General features: G+C 38.4%; 1 protein-coding gene across 1 annotated transcript in view; it reads right to left on the bottom strand.

The window, feature by feature from the left end:
* The window catches only part of CERS6 (ceramide synthase 6), a 269,630-nt gene that overhangs the window by 6,412 nt on the left and 244,637 nt on the right, over positions 1-18,581 (bottom strand). Inside the window, exon 9 of the mRNA XM_039855700.1 lies at positions 2,404-2,560. Within this exon, the coding sequence (XP_039711634.1) occupies positions 2,404-2,560 (157 nt within the window). The remainder of the gene's footprint in view (positions 1-2,403; positions 2,561-18,581) is intronic.

The following is an 18,581-nucleotide window of genomic DNA, read 5'->3' as shown; positions in this document are numbered from 1 at the left end:
TTCATTAAGTAATGAGGATGGTACGATAAGGTACCAGGATATAAATCTATACATTACCATAAAAAATGAAAAAAAAAATCATACTATCTAGCAAGGTAGTAATTTAGGGAGAAATTAAGAAATACTCTACTGCATTTAATATTAAAATAGTTTGAACCTCTTACTATCTAAGTCTAAATTATAGTAAGCATTTTCATCCAACAGGCCTTAAGACCTTTGAGTAACTGAGCACAGATAACGTACTTTCTGAGTGGGATGGCGAAAGGGACCTGGTGGCATGGTTTCATAGAAATTTTCCCAATATAGTCACCTGTGAGTGACCAGAGGTGAGCTGGGGAGGTTGGCAAAGTCTTCTGGGAGGTGTATCCGAATCAGCTGGGGGATTTTTCACATCATACCCTCTCTGTGCCACCACTACTCCCCAATTTGAGAATCCTGAAATTCACTGCCCTTCCTGAGGGATTACTACGAGGATATCATCTTTGTTAGGTGGGTGGGTACAAAAGAACATAAGAGCTGAGAATTACTGCTCTATTTCAACCAGAGATGATGGGAAATATTGTAAAAATGGACCTCACTCCTCTGCCCCTTGAGATGAGGCTGAATTCACAAGGACCATCTTCAAGAAGATTTACATACTGAAACAACAAAATGACTAGATTATAAGAATACTTCAAATAACACAGGTCACAAAAATAGTGTTGGAGTTAGGTTCCACTACATTTAGAAATCCATTAGTTATAAATTAAGCTGCTAATAGGAAAGAAAATTCCAGTTTCAGATAGTGATTAATTTACATCTGAATGCTTAGCAAGATTATTTTTAATTGCATTTGGGAAAAAAAAATATATATAGTTATGTTACCTTCAAAGAAAGGAACAATTTAGAATATCTCAAAATAACCTACAGGAAGATATAATTTATAACTCATGGCCAAGATGAGCCTTACTGTCCTAGGTAAGCAGCGATGGCAGTCAAAATATTCTGAAGCCTGATATCTGGAATAAAATTAATGATCATCTATCTCTTATAAAGTTGAAGGAATAAGTTGGTGAGAAGACCACACACCTAGTGGAAATAGCAATGTAGCAAGTTCACAAGTAATGTAATCCACGGTGTCCTTGTATCTTCAGTTATTGTTATCCTACTGACAGTATTATGCATGTTGATTTAATTTGTATCCAAATGAAAACAGAAGCATTTTTAAAAATAGAAATACATGCTCACTTTAAAGAGTAAGAGGTCACAGAGGAAAACAAATAAACTTTTGCTTCTAAACAATGAATTGATCAGAATAGTTTGGATTTATATAAGAGTGGACACTGAGAATTGGCTTCATAGAATGTGACTAGGTGTCCAGAGCCCCTTTGTCGAAGGGAGCAGCTCTGTTTACCTGACTGAGGACAAAGTGGTCAAGTGCTGCTTGGTGGTCCAGGGCAGACCGGGCAAAGGAGCAGATGTTTAGGCCTCCATTCTCGATTGTATTCATCCTGTTCCTGACTTAGTTCTCTTTCTCCTACTTGACTTTGGTATATTTCTGTGTTTTTTTTTTCCCCCCAGGTAATATGTTAAACAGCAATGAAAAAAATTCTTCATTTCTCTGTTGGATCATGCAAAGCTCACACAAAAAAGGCATTAACTGAGCTGTTCTTAGTACCCCTTTGCAGCTGGTGGGGGCTACACCAGCTGTCAGTGGCAACAGATTAGACAGAACAATATGCATGGAAATAAGCATCTGAGTGTCCCTCCAACAGGTGAATAATGTGGCACCCAGGACAAGGATAGAGAGAGAGTTGTAAGAAACTTACATGTAAAGGGTTCCACTTCCCAGCCTTCCAGGGTGGCAGAAGGAAGAGAACAAACAACGAAAGTAAGAAAATGTTACAGAGTATGTTCTAGAAAAGTCACTGCTCTACACAGAAGGGTTGTGGCTCAAGAAGCTTTATTCAAATCAGTCTCATGAGTTATTTTTTTTTTAACCAAAGAGATTCAGCTAAATTTTATTGGAAAAGGCATACATGGGCATACTGTATCAAGCAACCTTTCTCATAAAAAGAAAGAAGTTATTAAATTTCTGTTCAGTAAGTATAACCAGAGAAGGACCAAAGGAGACAGAGAGAGGGAGAGGAAGAACACAACAAATAAAGTATTATCATAAATCTAAAGTTATAAGTGCAGATAACTGGGAATAACTATCAGCAAAGCAATGCTACAACTTAAAAAATGAACTAAATTGAGAAAAATAAAATTTGGTTTGTTGTTTCCAGGAGGTTCTGCTAAATTATGAAAAAATAGTATCAGTTTTGATGAAATGTAAAATAATAAATAATCTTCTTATTGATTCAGAAGAACCATCAAAAACAATTTTCTGGGACACATAGGGAAGGGTGAATTTTATCTTACCTTGCCTTTTGAAATAGCTTTGCAAGCTATTTTTACGATCAAGTAAGACCAGAAGCAGTTCAAGCCTTGTATTAGCAACAGCAGTAGGTTAAAAACCCACCAAGAAGGGTAAGGTCCAACAATCTCCCAACTTTCAAATAACGTGGTATTTAATACCCTACGGAAAAGGAGAAAGGCATCATCAAACACAACTTTCACTTTGCTTTCAAAGAAACTCTAGTAAAGGCACAGAATCAGATATTCAACAATATCCACTAATCACTCCCTCCCTGCAAATACCCATTGCCGGATATTTTGAAGTCATCACCTGACCTACTCCTACTCCCCTGGGCAAACATTCAGTTTGATTCTAGCTTGAAGAGTTTACTTATGCTCTCTCTTTACTTTTGCCATCATTTCTTCCATTAATTTCCAGTAAGTTTTTGGTTGTGATTCTACCTCTACTTGCTAAAAGGCTTTTGAAGTTGCTTTTGGCCTTTAAACAAGTGTGGAATACCTACCTCAAAAACATTACGTTGCAAAAAAATAAATAAATAATAAATAAAAGAAGATTAATCCCAGAAACACTAGTATAGAGGGATCTAGAATATACTTAAGACCTATTTCTCGTCCTCAAGTGGTTTATAGTCTAGTACGTGAGCCCTTAGAGGATCCTTAATTTTGTAAGCCTTCCCCTGGGAAAGAATTGCAATTAAAAGATATCATTTTGAAGTGATGTCTTGAGATGGCTATTGGAAGGGTTTTTAAAAATATTAGAATATAATGAATGTACTTAGTTTTAAGAGTGTGTACTTGAGGTAAGCAAAAGCATTTGAAGTAACTGGTTTTTTCTGTAATCCACCCTCGAGACCAGAATGGAACAGGCATCTGGGCAGGTATAAGAGGGCTGGTTTCAGTGCTTGGCTCTCATCTCTGTTGTGTCTGCTCCTAAACCTCTGAAAGTAACATATCTTTTGGACTCATTTTGGTGCCACAGAGAAACATGATACCCACAGAATTTTGGAATCATTATTACTTCCTTGCTTTCCTCCTTAGTTTACTGCAGGGCTGGTTTGGAAATCTAAGCGTGTTCACAAAACTCATCTAAGTGTAAAAAACAAACAAACAAAAACTCATCTAAGTAAATCTCCACCATTGCCACTGCAGCTCTTTGCTGAAACCATACAGGAGAGGTTAGGTGAATGACACTTAGTAGCTAAGGAGAAGGGATGGAAAATTCTTGAATTGAAGACACAAATCACCCATACAAGAACAGAAGGCAGAAATTTTCACAAGTGGAACGAGCACTTTGAGAGAGGCTAAGAAAAGCACTTTATGAATTCATAAAAGGAAAACAAAAAACACTTCTTGCAGTTGGGAAAAGAGATCAAGAAAAAGGAGAGTGAATAATAGACATCAACGAGTTCCCCAACCCCAACTTCAGCAACCCACATTTATAGACCAGAATGAGACGAACAGAGTGTATCTCTAATCCTAAAATCAAGAATATGGAATTGAATTTGACAATTCATTAAAAGTACATTACTTTAGTTATAGTAGTAGTCATTCTAAGGGAGGGGGACCAATATTAGGAAATCTAGTAATATAATGTATCACACATCTATAGGCCAAATTGGGACAAACTTAATTATTTCAATAGCATTGAAAGACATTTGGTAATGTTCAATTCTACACTGCTGATTTTTAAAAATTAGGACCCAAAGACTAATTTAATATGATTTTTAGGTAACTCAAATCAGCAGTTGTCCTATTTAACAAACTTCAGATTTTTTGCCTTTATAATCAGGAACAAACCACAGACAGTCACCATCACCATTATTATTTAATACTATTCTGGACATTCTGGTCATTGAGAATGGCAGAAGATCAAAGACTTCATTTCAAATACACGAACAATAAATATCTGTAACTTTTTAAAAACAACAATCAAAATTTCCAATAATAAGGAATGGTAAAAAAAATTAGTTTTCATTCTTATTTCAGAAATTATAAAAGTCACTCTAAGCATTAAACATGTTTCAAGAGTTTCTTATGATAGAGAAAAACATGTATCTTCTGAACTCCATAAAATAAATATATGCATGTACACACAGAAAAAAAAGGACTAACACTTCTTTGAACAGAATTAATCAGAGTCATTAAAGACTTTCTTTGGTGGATTAGAGATGTGTATATTTTCCTCTTTACATTCTTCTATTTTCCAAATCCATGCTAAATAATTAGAACAAAAAATGAAGTTATTTATAAAATAGAATAAATTAAGATGATGCTTATAATCTTGCCCTATTTATTATCCCAAGAGGCAGCCATCTCTTTAAATACCAGCTTGCAGGTCAGGGCAAAACAGGCCTAAACAAGGTTCAAGTACATGGCAGCGAGGGAGGACTCAGAAACCTACCTTTTCTATCTCCAGCATTTGGAAAACACCTAGAAGTAACATGCTCACTAGACATGCTGGTTGACTGATTGCGTGTTTGTTTGTTCAGTAATTAAATAAATAGGCATATACATGAAAGCTCAGGAATAACTACAATAATTTTATTTCAGAACTACCTTTGCTTCTTGACATACTATTCATTTTGACATTGAGATAATTTAGTTTAATTTGAACAGAAAGAGGTCCTGTAGAAATAGCAACAGCGACTGCATTATGCTATTCATTATAAATCAGCCTTTGCTGGATTATAGGGTGAGAGCTTTTCTCACCATTATGATTTGCTTGGCTTAATTTAAACAGGGTGTCACGCAGTCGCTGGTGACATGGCATTCACATTAATTTCTACAATACTGCAACAGAATTCATAGGCTTTGCCAGGACAATCAGTGGCACCTCTGAGATGCCGCTCAAAAGTAATGGGATTTCTTTTAAAATTGACTTGGCTGCCTGCAGAGACACTTGGGGAAAAATAATCAGTGCACTGAATGAATATACCTCTTTGTGAGAAGCTTGGGAAAAAAAACAATATATTAGGATTTTAGACTGGGGAAAGAGAGATCATTATATCACCTGGGCTCTGAAATAAACCCAGGAAATAGGGTTTTTTTTTTTTTTTTTAAAAGCCACAGCATGTTTCAGATGAGGAAACTGTCCCCTTTTCAGGCAAACTATGAAAACGGTGATTAAAAGATCTTATTCTTGGAGGTTAGGTTAGGAATATGTGCTTTAATGATGCCATTGTGAATCTCTGGGGACCGAGTCTAAGTTGTGGTTATTCTGAGGAAGAATTGCTGGGAGGGGCCATGAGAGAGGCTACTGGGATGCTGGAAACATCCTATAGCTTGATCCAGGTTGTGATTATATGGAGTATACGAATGTACACATTTACAAATGTAAAAACATATCAAACCATACACTGAAGATTTGTGTACTATATAAGTGAATTATGCCTCAATAAAATAAAATGGAAGAAGGTATTCTGTGGGCCAAACATCGCCAATTTGCTACCTCTGGCTTGTGTAATTACTGAAATATCAGTGCTCCCCCCACTCCAGTACCTTTGTTCAACATGTAGCTTCTAAGAAAATGGTTTCCTATCCTCCAGACCGCCACACACACACACACACACACACACAAACAGCCTATAGCTTCCTGTACAGCTGCTTAAATCAAGTGGTCGAGAATTTGGAGGTATCAGACACCAGAAAGAACCATTTTCTTTTTCGTTAATGTTGGGCTCACTTAACCACTAGATGGCACATCATGCACGTACAAAGTTTGCTCGAAAAGGTCTATTCTGCCAGAATCTTCTGCCAAAGTGTGGGTCCCACCACAGAAAGCACCTGATTGTCAGGTTGCACCTCCCTTTTAAGAAGTTTATCAAACAACGAGTCTCTAGTCTGCACTTCTTGCACAATTTTCGATAGAAACGGATGCAGGGCAAAGCTGAGCTCCATGCAATTCACTGGTGATGTGAAGATGCATCGGTTACCAACTCAACAGTTTAGTATTAATGGGTTATTTTAATGGATGTTTAATGAATCATAAAAATTTAATTTGACTATGCTTTATAGTTATTTTTGCTCATGCTTACCTTTTATGGATGCTTCATCTTAAATTTGATTATCACATAATTATTATACAGGGTATGTGGGGTGTGGGGGGATGCATTTATGCAGAAAAGTTTACAAACTTTTTTTTTAAGCAAAGAAAACAGAGTAGCTTCATTTTATATGATATTTAAGGCCTTACTCATTCACATTCTAAACATTACTGTGACATCTGCTTTCCCCTTAAGCCTCGGAATTCAGGACATCTCATAATGTCACATAGAACAGTGTAAAAGAATCGTCAAAGGCATTTCATTCAGAAAAGCTACAACTTTTTCTTTCTTATCATGACTGTCAACTCAAAGTTTAAATTATCTTGAATATGTAAAGTTCCATACATAAATATGGATGTTTATGATGAGAACATGGCCCAGGGCAAGCAGAAACTTTGCCTGCACCTCTTCTCCCCTCTCCCTCCACCAAGGAGCTTCCTCTGAGCCTTGGTTTGTCTGTTTCTGGAATGATCAATGTAAAAACCACAATAATTAGACGCATAAAAAATCCAAAGAGAGCCAGGATTGTCTGTCTAGGAAAGTCAGGGTAAGGTCTCACTTTGAGGAGCACTGCGTAATGCCAGCGAGGCTACATTAAAAAAGAAATTTTGTTTTGCAGTCAAAATCAGAGTGTTCTTTACTTCAAAGCTTTTGGATGTTCTTGAATTTGCTTTCCCAGATGGGCCTCTATATATTTCATGATGGCTGTTTCTCTGGCATATATTTTCATTTGACCTATACAAAACATAAATGAAAAGTAGATTCTACCTAAAGATTATCAGTAATCGACTGGCACGTTTTAAAAGTAAATGCTGATAGAAAAGCATTTAAAATTTACTCTAATCAGAAACCATAGGTACTTAATACCTGAAAAAGAAGAGTCAGGTAATTAATTCACTGTTTTAAGCTACCCTCTTTGTCCTGGTTTTTCTAAGGTGATAAAAACTCCAGACTAAGCAACATCTTGTCAAGAGTTTGGTAGTCAAGACTGTTACAAGGCTGAAAACTGCATTTGCAATGTGTTTTGTTTGTTTGTTTGTTTTTTTAACAAGACAGCCTCACCCGCAGCTCAGATTTCTCTACAACACTGGTGTTTGTCAGCAAGTTTTCTCTTAGGAGGACGGTTAGTAGGTAGCTTGTAGCACGGTTGCCGACTATCTTGAATAATAGATTTGCGAAGTCTGTATAGACGTAGAAGCAATTTCTCTTTCCTAACAGCAAGGTAAACTTGAACATGGATGAGCCATCTATCTTTCATTTGTCAAAGGGCACATCAGTTCTGCTATATTGTTATTTGAATAAGACATGGGGTCAATTCACTTATTTTTACTTTTAGATTATAGCCTGGCCAGACTTAGACATTGGTCCATTATATCACAGGAAGTTTGTAACTGGTGACTTCCTGGGTAGGGCAGATGTTTTTCTCAAAATTAGTCATTGCCCTTTTGATGCCGCGTTTGCTATCTGTCTGAATTCCCAATCCCTCCATTGCCTGGTTTGCCTTTCTATATTCCTGATCTGCATCCTGAGTCCCTTTAGCCAAGGTCATGTCCTTCAGGATGTATCTGATCCCAACATGTTTGTCTTCAACCCTCCACCTAGCTCTTTGTTGCTTTGCCTGCATGCCCCTAAAACAGATTTTACCTGGTTTTCTGTTTCAACGATGAAGAAGCTAAAGCACAGAGTGTAAATAAACTCCCCCAGGTTGGATCTAGCAGGCAGGAATGAGCTGGGATTTGAACCCACTTGTCTACTGATCTGGGCCCTCAGGCCCTACTATTCCTAAGCTTACTCTTCACCTAGCTCTTCCAGATCATTCTTAGTCTTTTACCTTTGGCCTATGCACACAGCTGACTCATACCATGTTATGATAGAGAAAACAATTTGTTGCATTAACTTGTGTGTTCCCCTCGGCCTGTCATTCCCTGCCCGCATCCCCCATCTCCCCTTATTTTTCCTGTGATTTTTATCTCTTGGGCTTCCGATCTGGTCTCTAGTAGTCATACGAGGCTCTTCCTGCTTAAATGACCCCTTTGGGCTTATTTAACTGGCCCACCCCATTCAACCCTTAAATCCCAATAGAATGATCCCCTAATATTACTGAACATCATGTGCCTTTCACTACTACCTTGTCATGTATGTGAGCTATTTAAATATAAAATCGAAAAGCTCTTTCTAAATCCAGCTCAGAATATGGGAGAGCCAATTCTGTGCCCTTTTCTTTGCTCTTCTCTTTGGAAAGGTTGGGACACATGACTATGTCCAAATATTCTTTACTTCGAGAAAAGGTTTGGTAAGGCTGAAGCCTGATGGGCAGGCAGAAATATGAGACACTGAGACTCCAGGACCTCATTCTTCCAGTTTCTAAGAGAGTATAAACCCATTCTCCTATCTTCAGAGAAGCAGGATGGAAGACCAAGCTCTGAACCCCCTCCAGACCCGCACGCTCTTCCCTGATGGGCTGCTTTTGGCTCCTGTCCTTTGTAGGGACCGTTCCTAGCAAGGACAATGACGAGCTAAATATTCCTAGGCCGAGGTGGAGCAGAATGCTCACAAGTTGCTCTTGGTTTCCTTGCCTTTTCCTCCCTTTTCTGTTCCCTTGGGGATTTGAAAAGTAATTCTTGTAGCGGTGAGATAAAACTAAGGACAAACACATACCTCGTTTGGAATTCTGGTTGAGATTCTCCATTTTACCTTTGAAGTTTCTGAGTCTAATCAATGAACTCAGTTTAAAGTAGAAAAGCTTGGCCATTCATGGTGTTCACTGAACTTGTCCCTGGGGGATCCCAGTGGGCTCTGACAAGGAATCAGGGAGGGGAGGTCTAGTGGCTTGGTGGGAAGGCCTCATCTACAGTTTGGCTATGTACAACAGGAACACAGAGAGGCTGGTCTAGTTACTTGCTTTTGGAGAGTGAGTATCTTCGATTTTGGCTCTCCATACAGGTAGGGGCTGGGGCCTGGGGCCATCCGTATTTTTTCACTAGCTATTTAAATAGCAACTTCTGTGTGGGAAAGGCTTTAGGTCAGAAGAGCCTGCAGTGTGGTGGGTGCAAGGTTATCTCCTTGATTGTAGCCCATGGGAGTGATGTGGTCTGTACATTGCCTAGAAAAGGCAATGGGGCATGCAGCATCTATCTTTATGCCCACGTGCTGGGATTGCTTTGTGGAAATTTAAAATGAGCATCTATAGAGATGAATGGTAAGAAAGTATTAGTAAAATATGTCACTATCTAGTCCACTGAAAGATTTATTTTAAGAAAGCTTGAGTAATACTTCCTTCCATTTGAAAGATGTTCAAAGACTTTTCATGCTTATTAGACTGAATCTCATTACTAACCTTAAAGTTGGCAGGGCAGATATAATACCAACATTTTGGTCAGGAGATCAAGATCCAAAAATAGTATTTAATTATCCAAGGTCACAGTATTGAGGTTTTTTTGTTTTTAATCTAAACACATTATCTCTGGTTCCCTTCTCTCCTCTTTTTTAAAAAAAAAAAATATATCAAAACGGAGGATGTACACTCTTGATAAAACTTTTAGCAAATAAGAGCTAAAAGAAAGGTTCAGAAGCCATTTTGTTCAGGCTGGTAGCAGGAAGAATCCTATCCCTCTGCTTTCTAAAATTCCTTGAGAAGGTTCTAGTAGAGTCTTGGCTCAGGGAGAATCTCAGTATTTCATTACTCAAGGGTTAAACTCTACCCATTTTGATTAGGAGCTTGAAAAGAGTCAGTGTCATCTTAGAAATTGTGTGTGTACCATAGGTGTCAGAACTGCAGGTCAGCCCTACCTTTGTCTGCCCAGAAGCCTGGTTGTCAGATTTCTCTGCCATACCAAGGAGGCAAAAGAATTTTCCCAGAGTAATATGAAAAAACAGGTTAATCTAAAATCGCTAAAAAAAAAAAAACCCTGAACAAATATTAATTATACATTTTCGAAGGGAAAAATATATATCCTCACTAGTGTATGTATATCCTTTAGCCTTTTGAGAAATGCAGGCCCACTCACCTAGCATGTACCAATTGGCTGGCTGGTCCAAAAGATAAGCTAAAGAGAATCTATTGTTCCTGGTAAACAGACCCTCTTTCCCCCTCCTTCCTGACTGACTTCCTTGTTCTTATATCTCATGTCTTCTTAGCTCTGAGACTTTGATCATCACTTCTTGCTCTCTGTGTTGCATATTTTCACATGGTCTCCCCAGTGCGTGATGCCAGCTTCCTGCCTCTCTGGAAAACTCTGACTTGCACGATGCCCCCTACTCTGAATCTCTCCCTACGCCATTTCTCCCCACACCAACTCCTTACCCCTTTTGCTGAAGGTGGAGAGGGAGGGTGGAAGCAGGGGTGGGTAGAGAGAAGAAAGAAGGGGATAGTTTCTTATTCCTTATGCAGATTGTACTAAATCTCTCCTCTAGTTAGTTCTGTGTGTGTGGAGATATGATTTGGTGTGTGGAATTTCTGAACATGTAATAATGAGCCACATTGGATTGGATTCTCCCAGCCTTATCTCTGGGAAGTGTTACCAGTACTTTTTAAACATTTAAATAAATGTTTTATTTAAATATTTCCAGAATTAAATCTTCAAGAAATGTCGCTGAAAATTTTGGAAGTGTTGTTTCAAATAGAAAAAGCATTACAGGCCTGCAGTCTTCAGGGGCACTGCACCACGTTATCTTTATTAGCTTCCAGTTGGCAAGAGAGTTGCAGTAAATGTGTCTTTAACAAAGAACTGCCTCCCTAGAGCAAGTCAAAGTTGATAAAACTGAGTTGTAAGGTGCTAAAAACCAAGGGCAACAAATAAATTTTAAAAAGGGGGGAAACTCTAGGAGAGCGAATACAGATATTTAGAAAAGAAGACTTTACCTCAGCAGACTTCAACTGTACAAAAGAAAAATATCGAATATGAAACTATATGTACTGAAGAGTAACGAGGCAACTGAGCGACAAAAACTTAATAATCACAGCATTATGGTTAAAAAAGAATGAAAATAATGTTAACTACTGGAATAATTTCGCAGAATGGACGTTTGGGAGTGCTGGTGGGAGGTGAGCTCACTCGGAAAAGAAGAGACTCTACTGAGTATTGCGTTTGAACTAAAAGTCAGAACACCTGTATTCTAGCCTCCGTTCCTGCCTTTACTGGCACTTCGGTGCTGTCTTTTCTTTTTTTCCAAGGTGAAGTTTCCTCATCTACAAAATAAAGGCCTAAGACAAGATAAGTACTAAAAGTTCTTTAAACACTAACGTAGCTTTATGAATTCTTATTTTTTCAGATTTACTTTTTCTGTTTATTTTCTCCATGTATAAGATACTCTATATGTATAGATACATTCTTCTCAAATGAGTCATATTCGTTTCTCTGAATTTAATAATTGGACAACTAAGGCCAAGAAAATAAGAAGAAAGGTTTCACTTTGTTTAGTTTTACTTCTGGAAATATGGGGGAAAGTAAGAAAGCAGAAAACGGTGGGAGTAGTATAAAACTAGTGAATGGTATACAACCTTGAACGAGTGTCATATTTATGACAACAAACCTCTGCAAAACTCTGCCTCCACTGCACACTGAAACAGCGTGCAAAACCTTAGCTGTCAGCACCAGGACATTTTAATTAGACTATAATGGCTACAGGGATTCCTTAGTAAGACCGAGCTTAGGTTTGTTGCAGCTGCCAGCTATGTGCCAAACTCCTTGCTCTCGCTCCATCAGTAGTTTCTTTATATAACCAGGCAGTCAGGAACACAGGTGGCTGGGTGTGACTTGTCAGTGTGAGTCTCCAGCCCTTGGCTCTCATTCCTGTTCAATCCAGTAAAGCTGGAAACCACCAGCGACCATTTTTACTTTTTAAATTTTCAATCTGTGTGCAAGGCTTGAGGCATTGACTACATATATAACTCGATGCCAGTGGACACATACCAGCGTCAAATACAGTCAATATTCTTAAGATTTCCCCCTTGATCAGTACACAACTTTACCTTATGTTGAATACAAAAGTGACATCTCCTAAAATTAACAAGGCCTCTGGGTCTCCCTTCACAAACCAATGCGACTGTATCACAGAGAGGGATACAGACACATTTGTCTGAAGAATCAGACAACTACATTGTTAGGGTAGAATATTTTAAAAATAATAGGTGCTCCAGGCAAAGCCTGCATTTTGAGCAAAGGTATGTGTAGGGTGGAAAAGCAAAGAGTATAGGCAAGGAATCGTGAATAGTTAAGCTGGGTAACTGGAAGGCAGTGGTGAAAGAAGGGATGTTAGTTGGCATCATTTTGTGGAAGGTCTTTCTTACTGGAAGAGAAGTTTGAACTTACACTGGAAAACAAGAGGAAGTCCTGGACAATTTTGGGATGCCTTGGTGGGTGGATTAGATTGGATTAGGAAGAATCTTACAGAAACTATGCTTGGGATAGTTTTCATCAAGAGAGAGAGGGAATATAGGGATGCTGGGTAGGAGGCTACTGTGGAGATCTTGGCAAGAGGACATAAGGATCTCAGACACAAGAACAAGGGAGAGGATAGCATCTTTGAGGAACATAGCTCTTTAAAAATAGTGTCCAGTGATTATAGTTCATGGAAACCAATATCTCAGAATGGTGTAGAGAGGCGGACAAGAAGGATGAATAGGAAAAATGAGATTTCTCATGTGAGAATTAAGCTCTGATTTTTTTTATGGAAGTGGCACTTGGTCACCTCTTCATCATCCAACAGTGCTCTGGGTTCTACTAGAGTAGTACCTGGATGATGGCAGACCACATCCTAAACTACATTCTCAATCCTTTTCTCTTTGGGAAAAGTGATTGAGTCATTTGTAAGAATGAGTTAGTCTGGCAGTAAATAAAAAATTTTGGTCCATATTCTAGTCCTTAGAATCTTTTAATTTGACATTTACTGTCATAACCTCACACTTGTCTTGGCCATTAGTATCAGTTCTGAGGTAATAAGGCTTCTGATCAGGGTCACTGCTATCATCGATATTTAGCCCAGTGACACATACCTATCTTTTTCATAAATAACATGGAAACGAGCAAAGGCAGCAAGGGGAGCTTGATGAATTATATGGTGACCAAGAAAGGGAAATTAACTTTATTTTTATTAAGTTTGTGCTACATGCCCAATACTGCCAGGAACTGTGGGATATATACTAGTGGGCCTCAAAAAACTCATAATCTAATCTAGTTGGGGAGATAGGGTTGGAAAATGAATTGATATATTCTACTTGGTGAGTAATGTCGCAATATTTATGCAAATGAGCACATTCACTGAGCCTGTGACTCTCTTTCCAAACATCTGTCCTAAGGAAGTAATCGGGAATTTATGAAAAGATTTAGCCACAAGGATATTCACTTAAATATTATTTATAATAGCAAACCACTGGAAATATCCTAAATAATATACAAAAATAGGGCACTAATAAATATACAATGACCTTTACAATGACCTGTAGCTAATATAATTATGTTATAGGTGACTATTTGATGAAATGGGAAAATGCTTACAGTAAAATGTTAAATAAGAAAAGCAAAGCTGTAAAACAATATGTGCAGAAGGATCTCATTTTGGTAAAGAAAAATATGTAATTTTAAGTATATAAAATGTTAGAAACAAAGACCTTAAACTATGAACACAGGTTATCTCAGAGCTATAGGATTGAGATATACTTTTTCCTTCATTTTCCATGTTCTATAAAATATTTACAATGAATATTTATCTGTAACATGTATAAGGTCACATAAACAAATATTAATTTAAGTTAAAATTTGAGAAGACCATATGAGAACGAATACCTCGCTAAGTGTTAACAAAAGCCAATGAAGGTCTTAACTGGGGCAAAAGGGCACAATAGATATTTGCAGCACCAGATGGATTTTCCAAAAGCCACCGCCACTGAGTCTCAGAGTCGTAGAGCGGGCAGCCTGACTTGGCCAGGTGTGGTTCTCCTCAAAATCCCAGCTTCCTGTTCCATATGCAGAGACAGTGACTGGCAGCACTTTGTAGTCATACCAGCTGCTGTCCTCTGTCCCCTCAGGCTGGCATGGGGGGAAGTGAGTGGGAGAAGGGTGGGAGTGCTGAGTGCCCAGGGAAAAGCAGGGCGCACCGGTCACCAGTCCTGGTGAAGTCCCTACCTGTCTGGGTTGGGCTTGTTCACGTTGCTCACCCCCAAAACAGATCTGAACAAAGGCAGGCACCCTCTAGATTTATTCATGGTGACGGGTGTGGGGATTCTGAGAGGATAGAGAGGTCAACTTAAACACCCATCATAAGCACGTTTGATCGCTTTTGTCCCTGGGATGTGGATTTGTTGGCATGTTTGGAACTGTCTTTGCCAGAGCGCCCAATACTTAGAGCCTAATAACTGGCCTAGGCATTGTGAAACCTGTCTGGCTTCTGTACCCCTGTTATTTTGAAATGTATTTTGCAAGATACAAGACACGGCTTCTGGAAACTATGGTATGCTTTTTACAATCTTGTCTTGAGGAGCAAGGGAAAATGGAAAAAAGAATGGAGAAAGGGAAAGAGAGAGAAAGGGGAAACGAAAGGCAAGAATGGAGGGATGGGAAAACGGCAGACAGGGAGGAGCGAGAAGATCCGCTTCCCTAGGGCACTGCACATGTCTGTGTCTTGAAACAAGGCCAAGCCTTGCACGAACTCAGGGTGGCATTTAATACCACCCCATTCCTGGGATTAAATGTTACAGTAATGGGAGGGGTTGCCCCTGTGCAAAGCTCAGGGCCTGAAACTTGAAAGCTTCATATACATGTAACTGCCAGGTTGAGAATCTGTCTGGTGTAATTCATTTGCTGGTAAAGTCAGGGCAGGTGCATATTCAATTTACCGAGGAAGAACTGAATATGAACATTTTGCCTTGGAGAGAGGGAAGGCAGCAAGGCACCACTGGCTGCTCAGTGAGGGCATGTGGATTCAAGTGCGGAGGGGTGGGGTGGAGGGGAGGGGCACAATGAGTTCTTTTGCAGAAATCCCCACTGCAAAAACATCAAAGTAGCAGCTCTAGGGATGGTGATTTTATTTGGTAAAACTCATCTTTGAATCCTCAAAGACAATCTACAGAGTGTCCTGGGGGGGTTCATCTAAAACGCAAAAAAAGTAATTTTACTGACAGGACAAAACATTCTCTTTGCTCCTGCTAGTTACAGTGTGTTTAACTGTGCTTATCCACTCAACCTCAATTACTTTTCACTAGTCCTTGATCATAAATAGAATGTTTACAGTCAACAAGCTGAATATAAGGTCTCTACTCTCATTGATAGAAAAAGCAATAGCCCAGATCATAACTTAAATCACAGAGGAAATTTTGTGCACGCCATTGGCTACCAGGGTGTACAGGGTCTAGCATCTTGTCAGGAGGTTTAAGTGGCATTCAGGTAGCACTGATACAGCTTTCAGTCATTCATCATAGATGATGAGGAAAGCACTTCCTCAAGGGAAAAGTGGGCGAAGGATATGAACAGACAGTTCATATCCAAAATACAAATGGCTTATGAAAACATGGATAAAATGTCCCACTGTGCTTAATAATCCAATAAATACAAAGTTAAAACAAGAGACATGTATGCCGAAGTTTTTGGGCTAAAGCGTCATGAGGTCTGCAGCATACTTCCGGATGATTTGGCAAACGTGTGTGTAGGAGAAATGCAATGGATATTGCAAGTGCTAACGACTGGTGAATGCAGGTGAGGCAGCTGCAAGTGTTCGCTGTATTTTTTTCAAATTTTCTGTGGGTTTGAACATGTACAAATTAACATATTAATTTAAAAAGATGACATTTAAATTATCGAACCATCAAATGTACATTAAAAGATGATGAAACACTGTTGTCAAAAATAAAGTGAAAGCAACACTCATATGTGGCTAGTCAGAGTATAAATTGGTGAATTCTTTACAGAAAATTTGGCCATACATGTAAAGAATATTTAAGTGATTTTTTATCCTCATAAATTTACAGTTATCTTTGTCTTTAAAGAAATGAGTAATCAATAAATTGAAGTTAAAGAATGTTCATGCAATACTGTTTTTAAGGACAAAAAAAATAAAAAGGCATATCTATAAGGTAGAATACTGTTCATACATTAAAATCATGTCTTCTATCTCATGACATGGGAAAAATCCTCACAATTTCATGAGAATTGAAGAAAATCAGATTAAAAATTATAAGAAACATGAACTCTAATTTTCATATATACAAACATTTTATCCACACACATGGATAAAATGTAACTAAAAGAAAATATCCCAAAATGTTAACATTGGTTACTTCTGATTCCAGGGATTTAAAGGTAAACATTTTTTGTATTTTCCAAATGCATGTATTCTTCTTATAATTAGAGAAAATGCTTAAAAATTTTTTTGAGGGTGATTATATAAAAAAATTTTTACCCTTTCAAGTTAGCTCAAAAATACCTATTTGTATTCCCCTTGAGAGAGGGAAGAGGTGAAGCTGAGTCTTCAATGCCAGGGATGAACACCGTCAGGAATGCCCACAGTGGACGCACGGAGCGGAATTCGGATCTGGGCCATAGCACCCCTTGTCGGTGTTAGGGTTAGCATTCCTATGAGCAAGTATCCTTAGCATGGCACTCAGATGGTACTAAGAAAACAAGAAGAAGAAAAAATCCAGGAGGCCAGAAGGGCCTCTCAGATTCTTTTGCCCAAGTCCTCCTTAGAAGGGAGATCACAGTGGAACATGGCGGCAGAGAGGTGGCCTTCTGTTTGCACTCTTATCTTAGGGCCACCCAACATTAGGGCGAAGAGCCTGGGGTGAAGCATAAAGCAGGTGCTTCACAAATATCTTTTTTTGCGGCAAACATTTTTGGTTCACTTATAAACATACAAATGATTTCTGGAGTTTGTATCTACTTTATATGACATGTCCATTAAAATTATTCAGAATCAGCTTTTAATTGAAATGGTGTTTTTCACTGTAAAACTAATTCCCCTTAATCTGTAGAATTCAGAGACCTGGTTTCTCCACTTCCCACCTTCTGCCATGTGCTTCAATGAGCCTGTTCTGCAGGTGGACGGTTCCCAGTCTGGCTGCTCACTGGAAATCCCTGGAGAGCATTAAGAGTACCGATGCCTGTGACTGGCCTTCAAAGGATGTAATTTAACCCATTTTCCGTTTAGAAAAAAAAGGTGCCACTTGCTGCCAGTGTTAATTTAATTTTACGTAAACACAGTCTTTGAGGCTGAAACAAATCTGACTGGTTTTCAATGTGAAAATAAAATATAAAAACTGTTCTTGGAGTTATTATTTCTAAACAGAACTTGTCTCTAATTCTAACGTAACAAATGTATACATAAAACATTCATCAAATGAATCAACGTTAACAACTGTTTGAGAACGATGTTAACATCATAGGTAGGGATGCTACATTTTCTAGGATTTGACATTTTCAGAGATGGAGAATTACTATATTTGTAAATGGAAACACCATTACTAGAAACAGAATACTGTAAATAGAATGTTGTCATTTGTTTCCAAAGATTATCACTATACTAGAGTGATGTGAAAATAATAATAAAAGCAAGATACTTTGTGGCAAACTGGGGGTAAGGTTAGGACTGTAATCCGTGAGTTACCTTGGGGTAAACACTGCAGACTCAAGAGCCCCCAGCGAGTACTCTCAAGGCAAACGGGAAATGGGTTAAATGGTGTGGGATATACCCTGGGTGGTGGAATCTTTAAAAGGTCCCTGATAATTTCAATGTGCAGACAAGTTTGGGAACCGCTTCTGTAGGCTTTTAAAATTTTTTCCTTTTGCTCTCCATTTCCCTTCTTTATTCGTGTTTTAAAAATCTACAAACAATTCTGAATAACTTTTTATTGATCCATTCCTGCTCTCAGTAGACATAATGATTATAGGTCATTTATGACTGTTTATGCCTGAATGAAATTTACCAGGCTATGCATAAAATGCTTTAAAATCTATTTTAATGAGGAAAATAGAGCCTTGAGCATTAGAATTTCTAACTTCTGAGGTTTCAAAATGCCCCAACTCAGAGATACTTGAGGACTCTGCTCTTCCCAGCTCTTCTTGACCTTCCTTTGAGCTAATCAAAGCTTATATTTAACCTCCCAGGATTTTGTAGAAATCATCCTTTGAGGAGAGAGTATGAAGTACG

This window comes from Pteropus medius, unplaced genomic scaffold (genome assembly GCF_902729225.1).
Source record: "Pteropus medius unplaced genomic scaffold, Ma_sr-lr_union100, whole genome shotgun sequence".
Taxonomy (NCBI): Eukaryota; Metazoa; Chordata; class Mammalia; order Chiroptera; family Pteropodidae; genus Pteropus; species Pteropus medius.
Note: the sequence above shows the minus strand (reverse complement) of the source record. Positions and strands in the feature narration are given on the sequence as shown.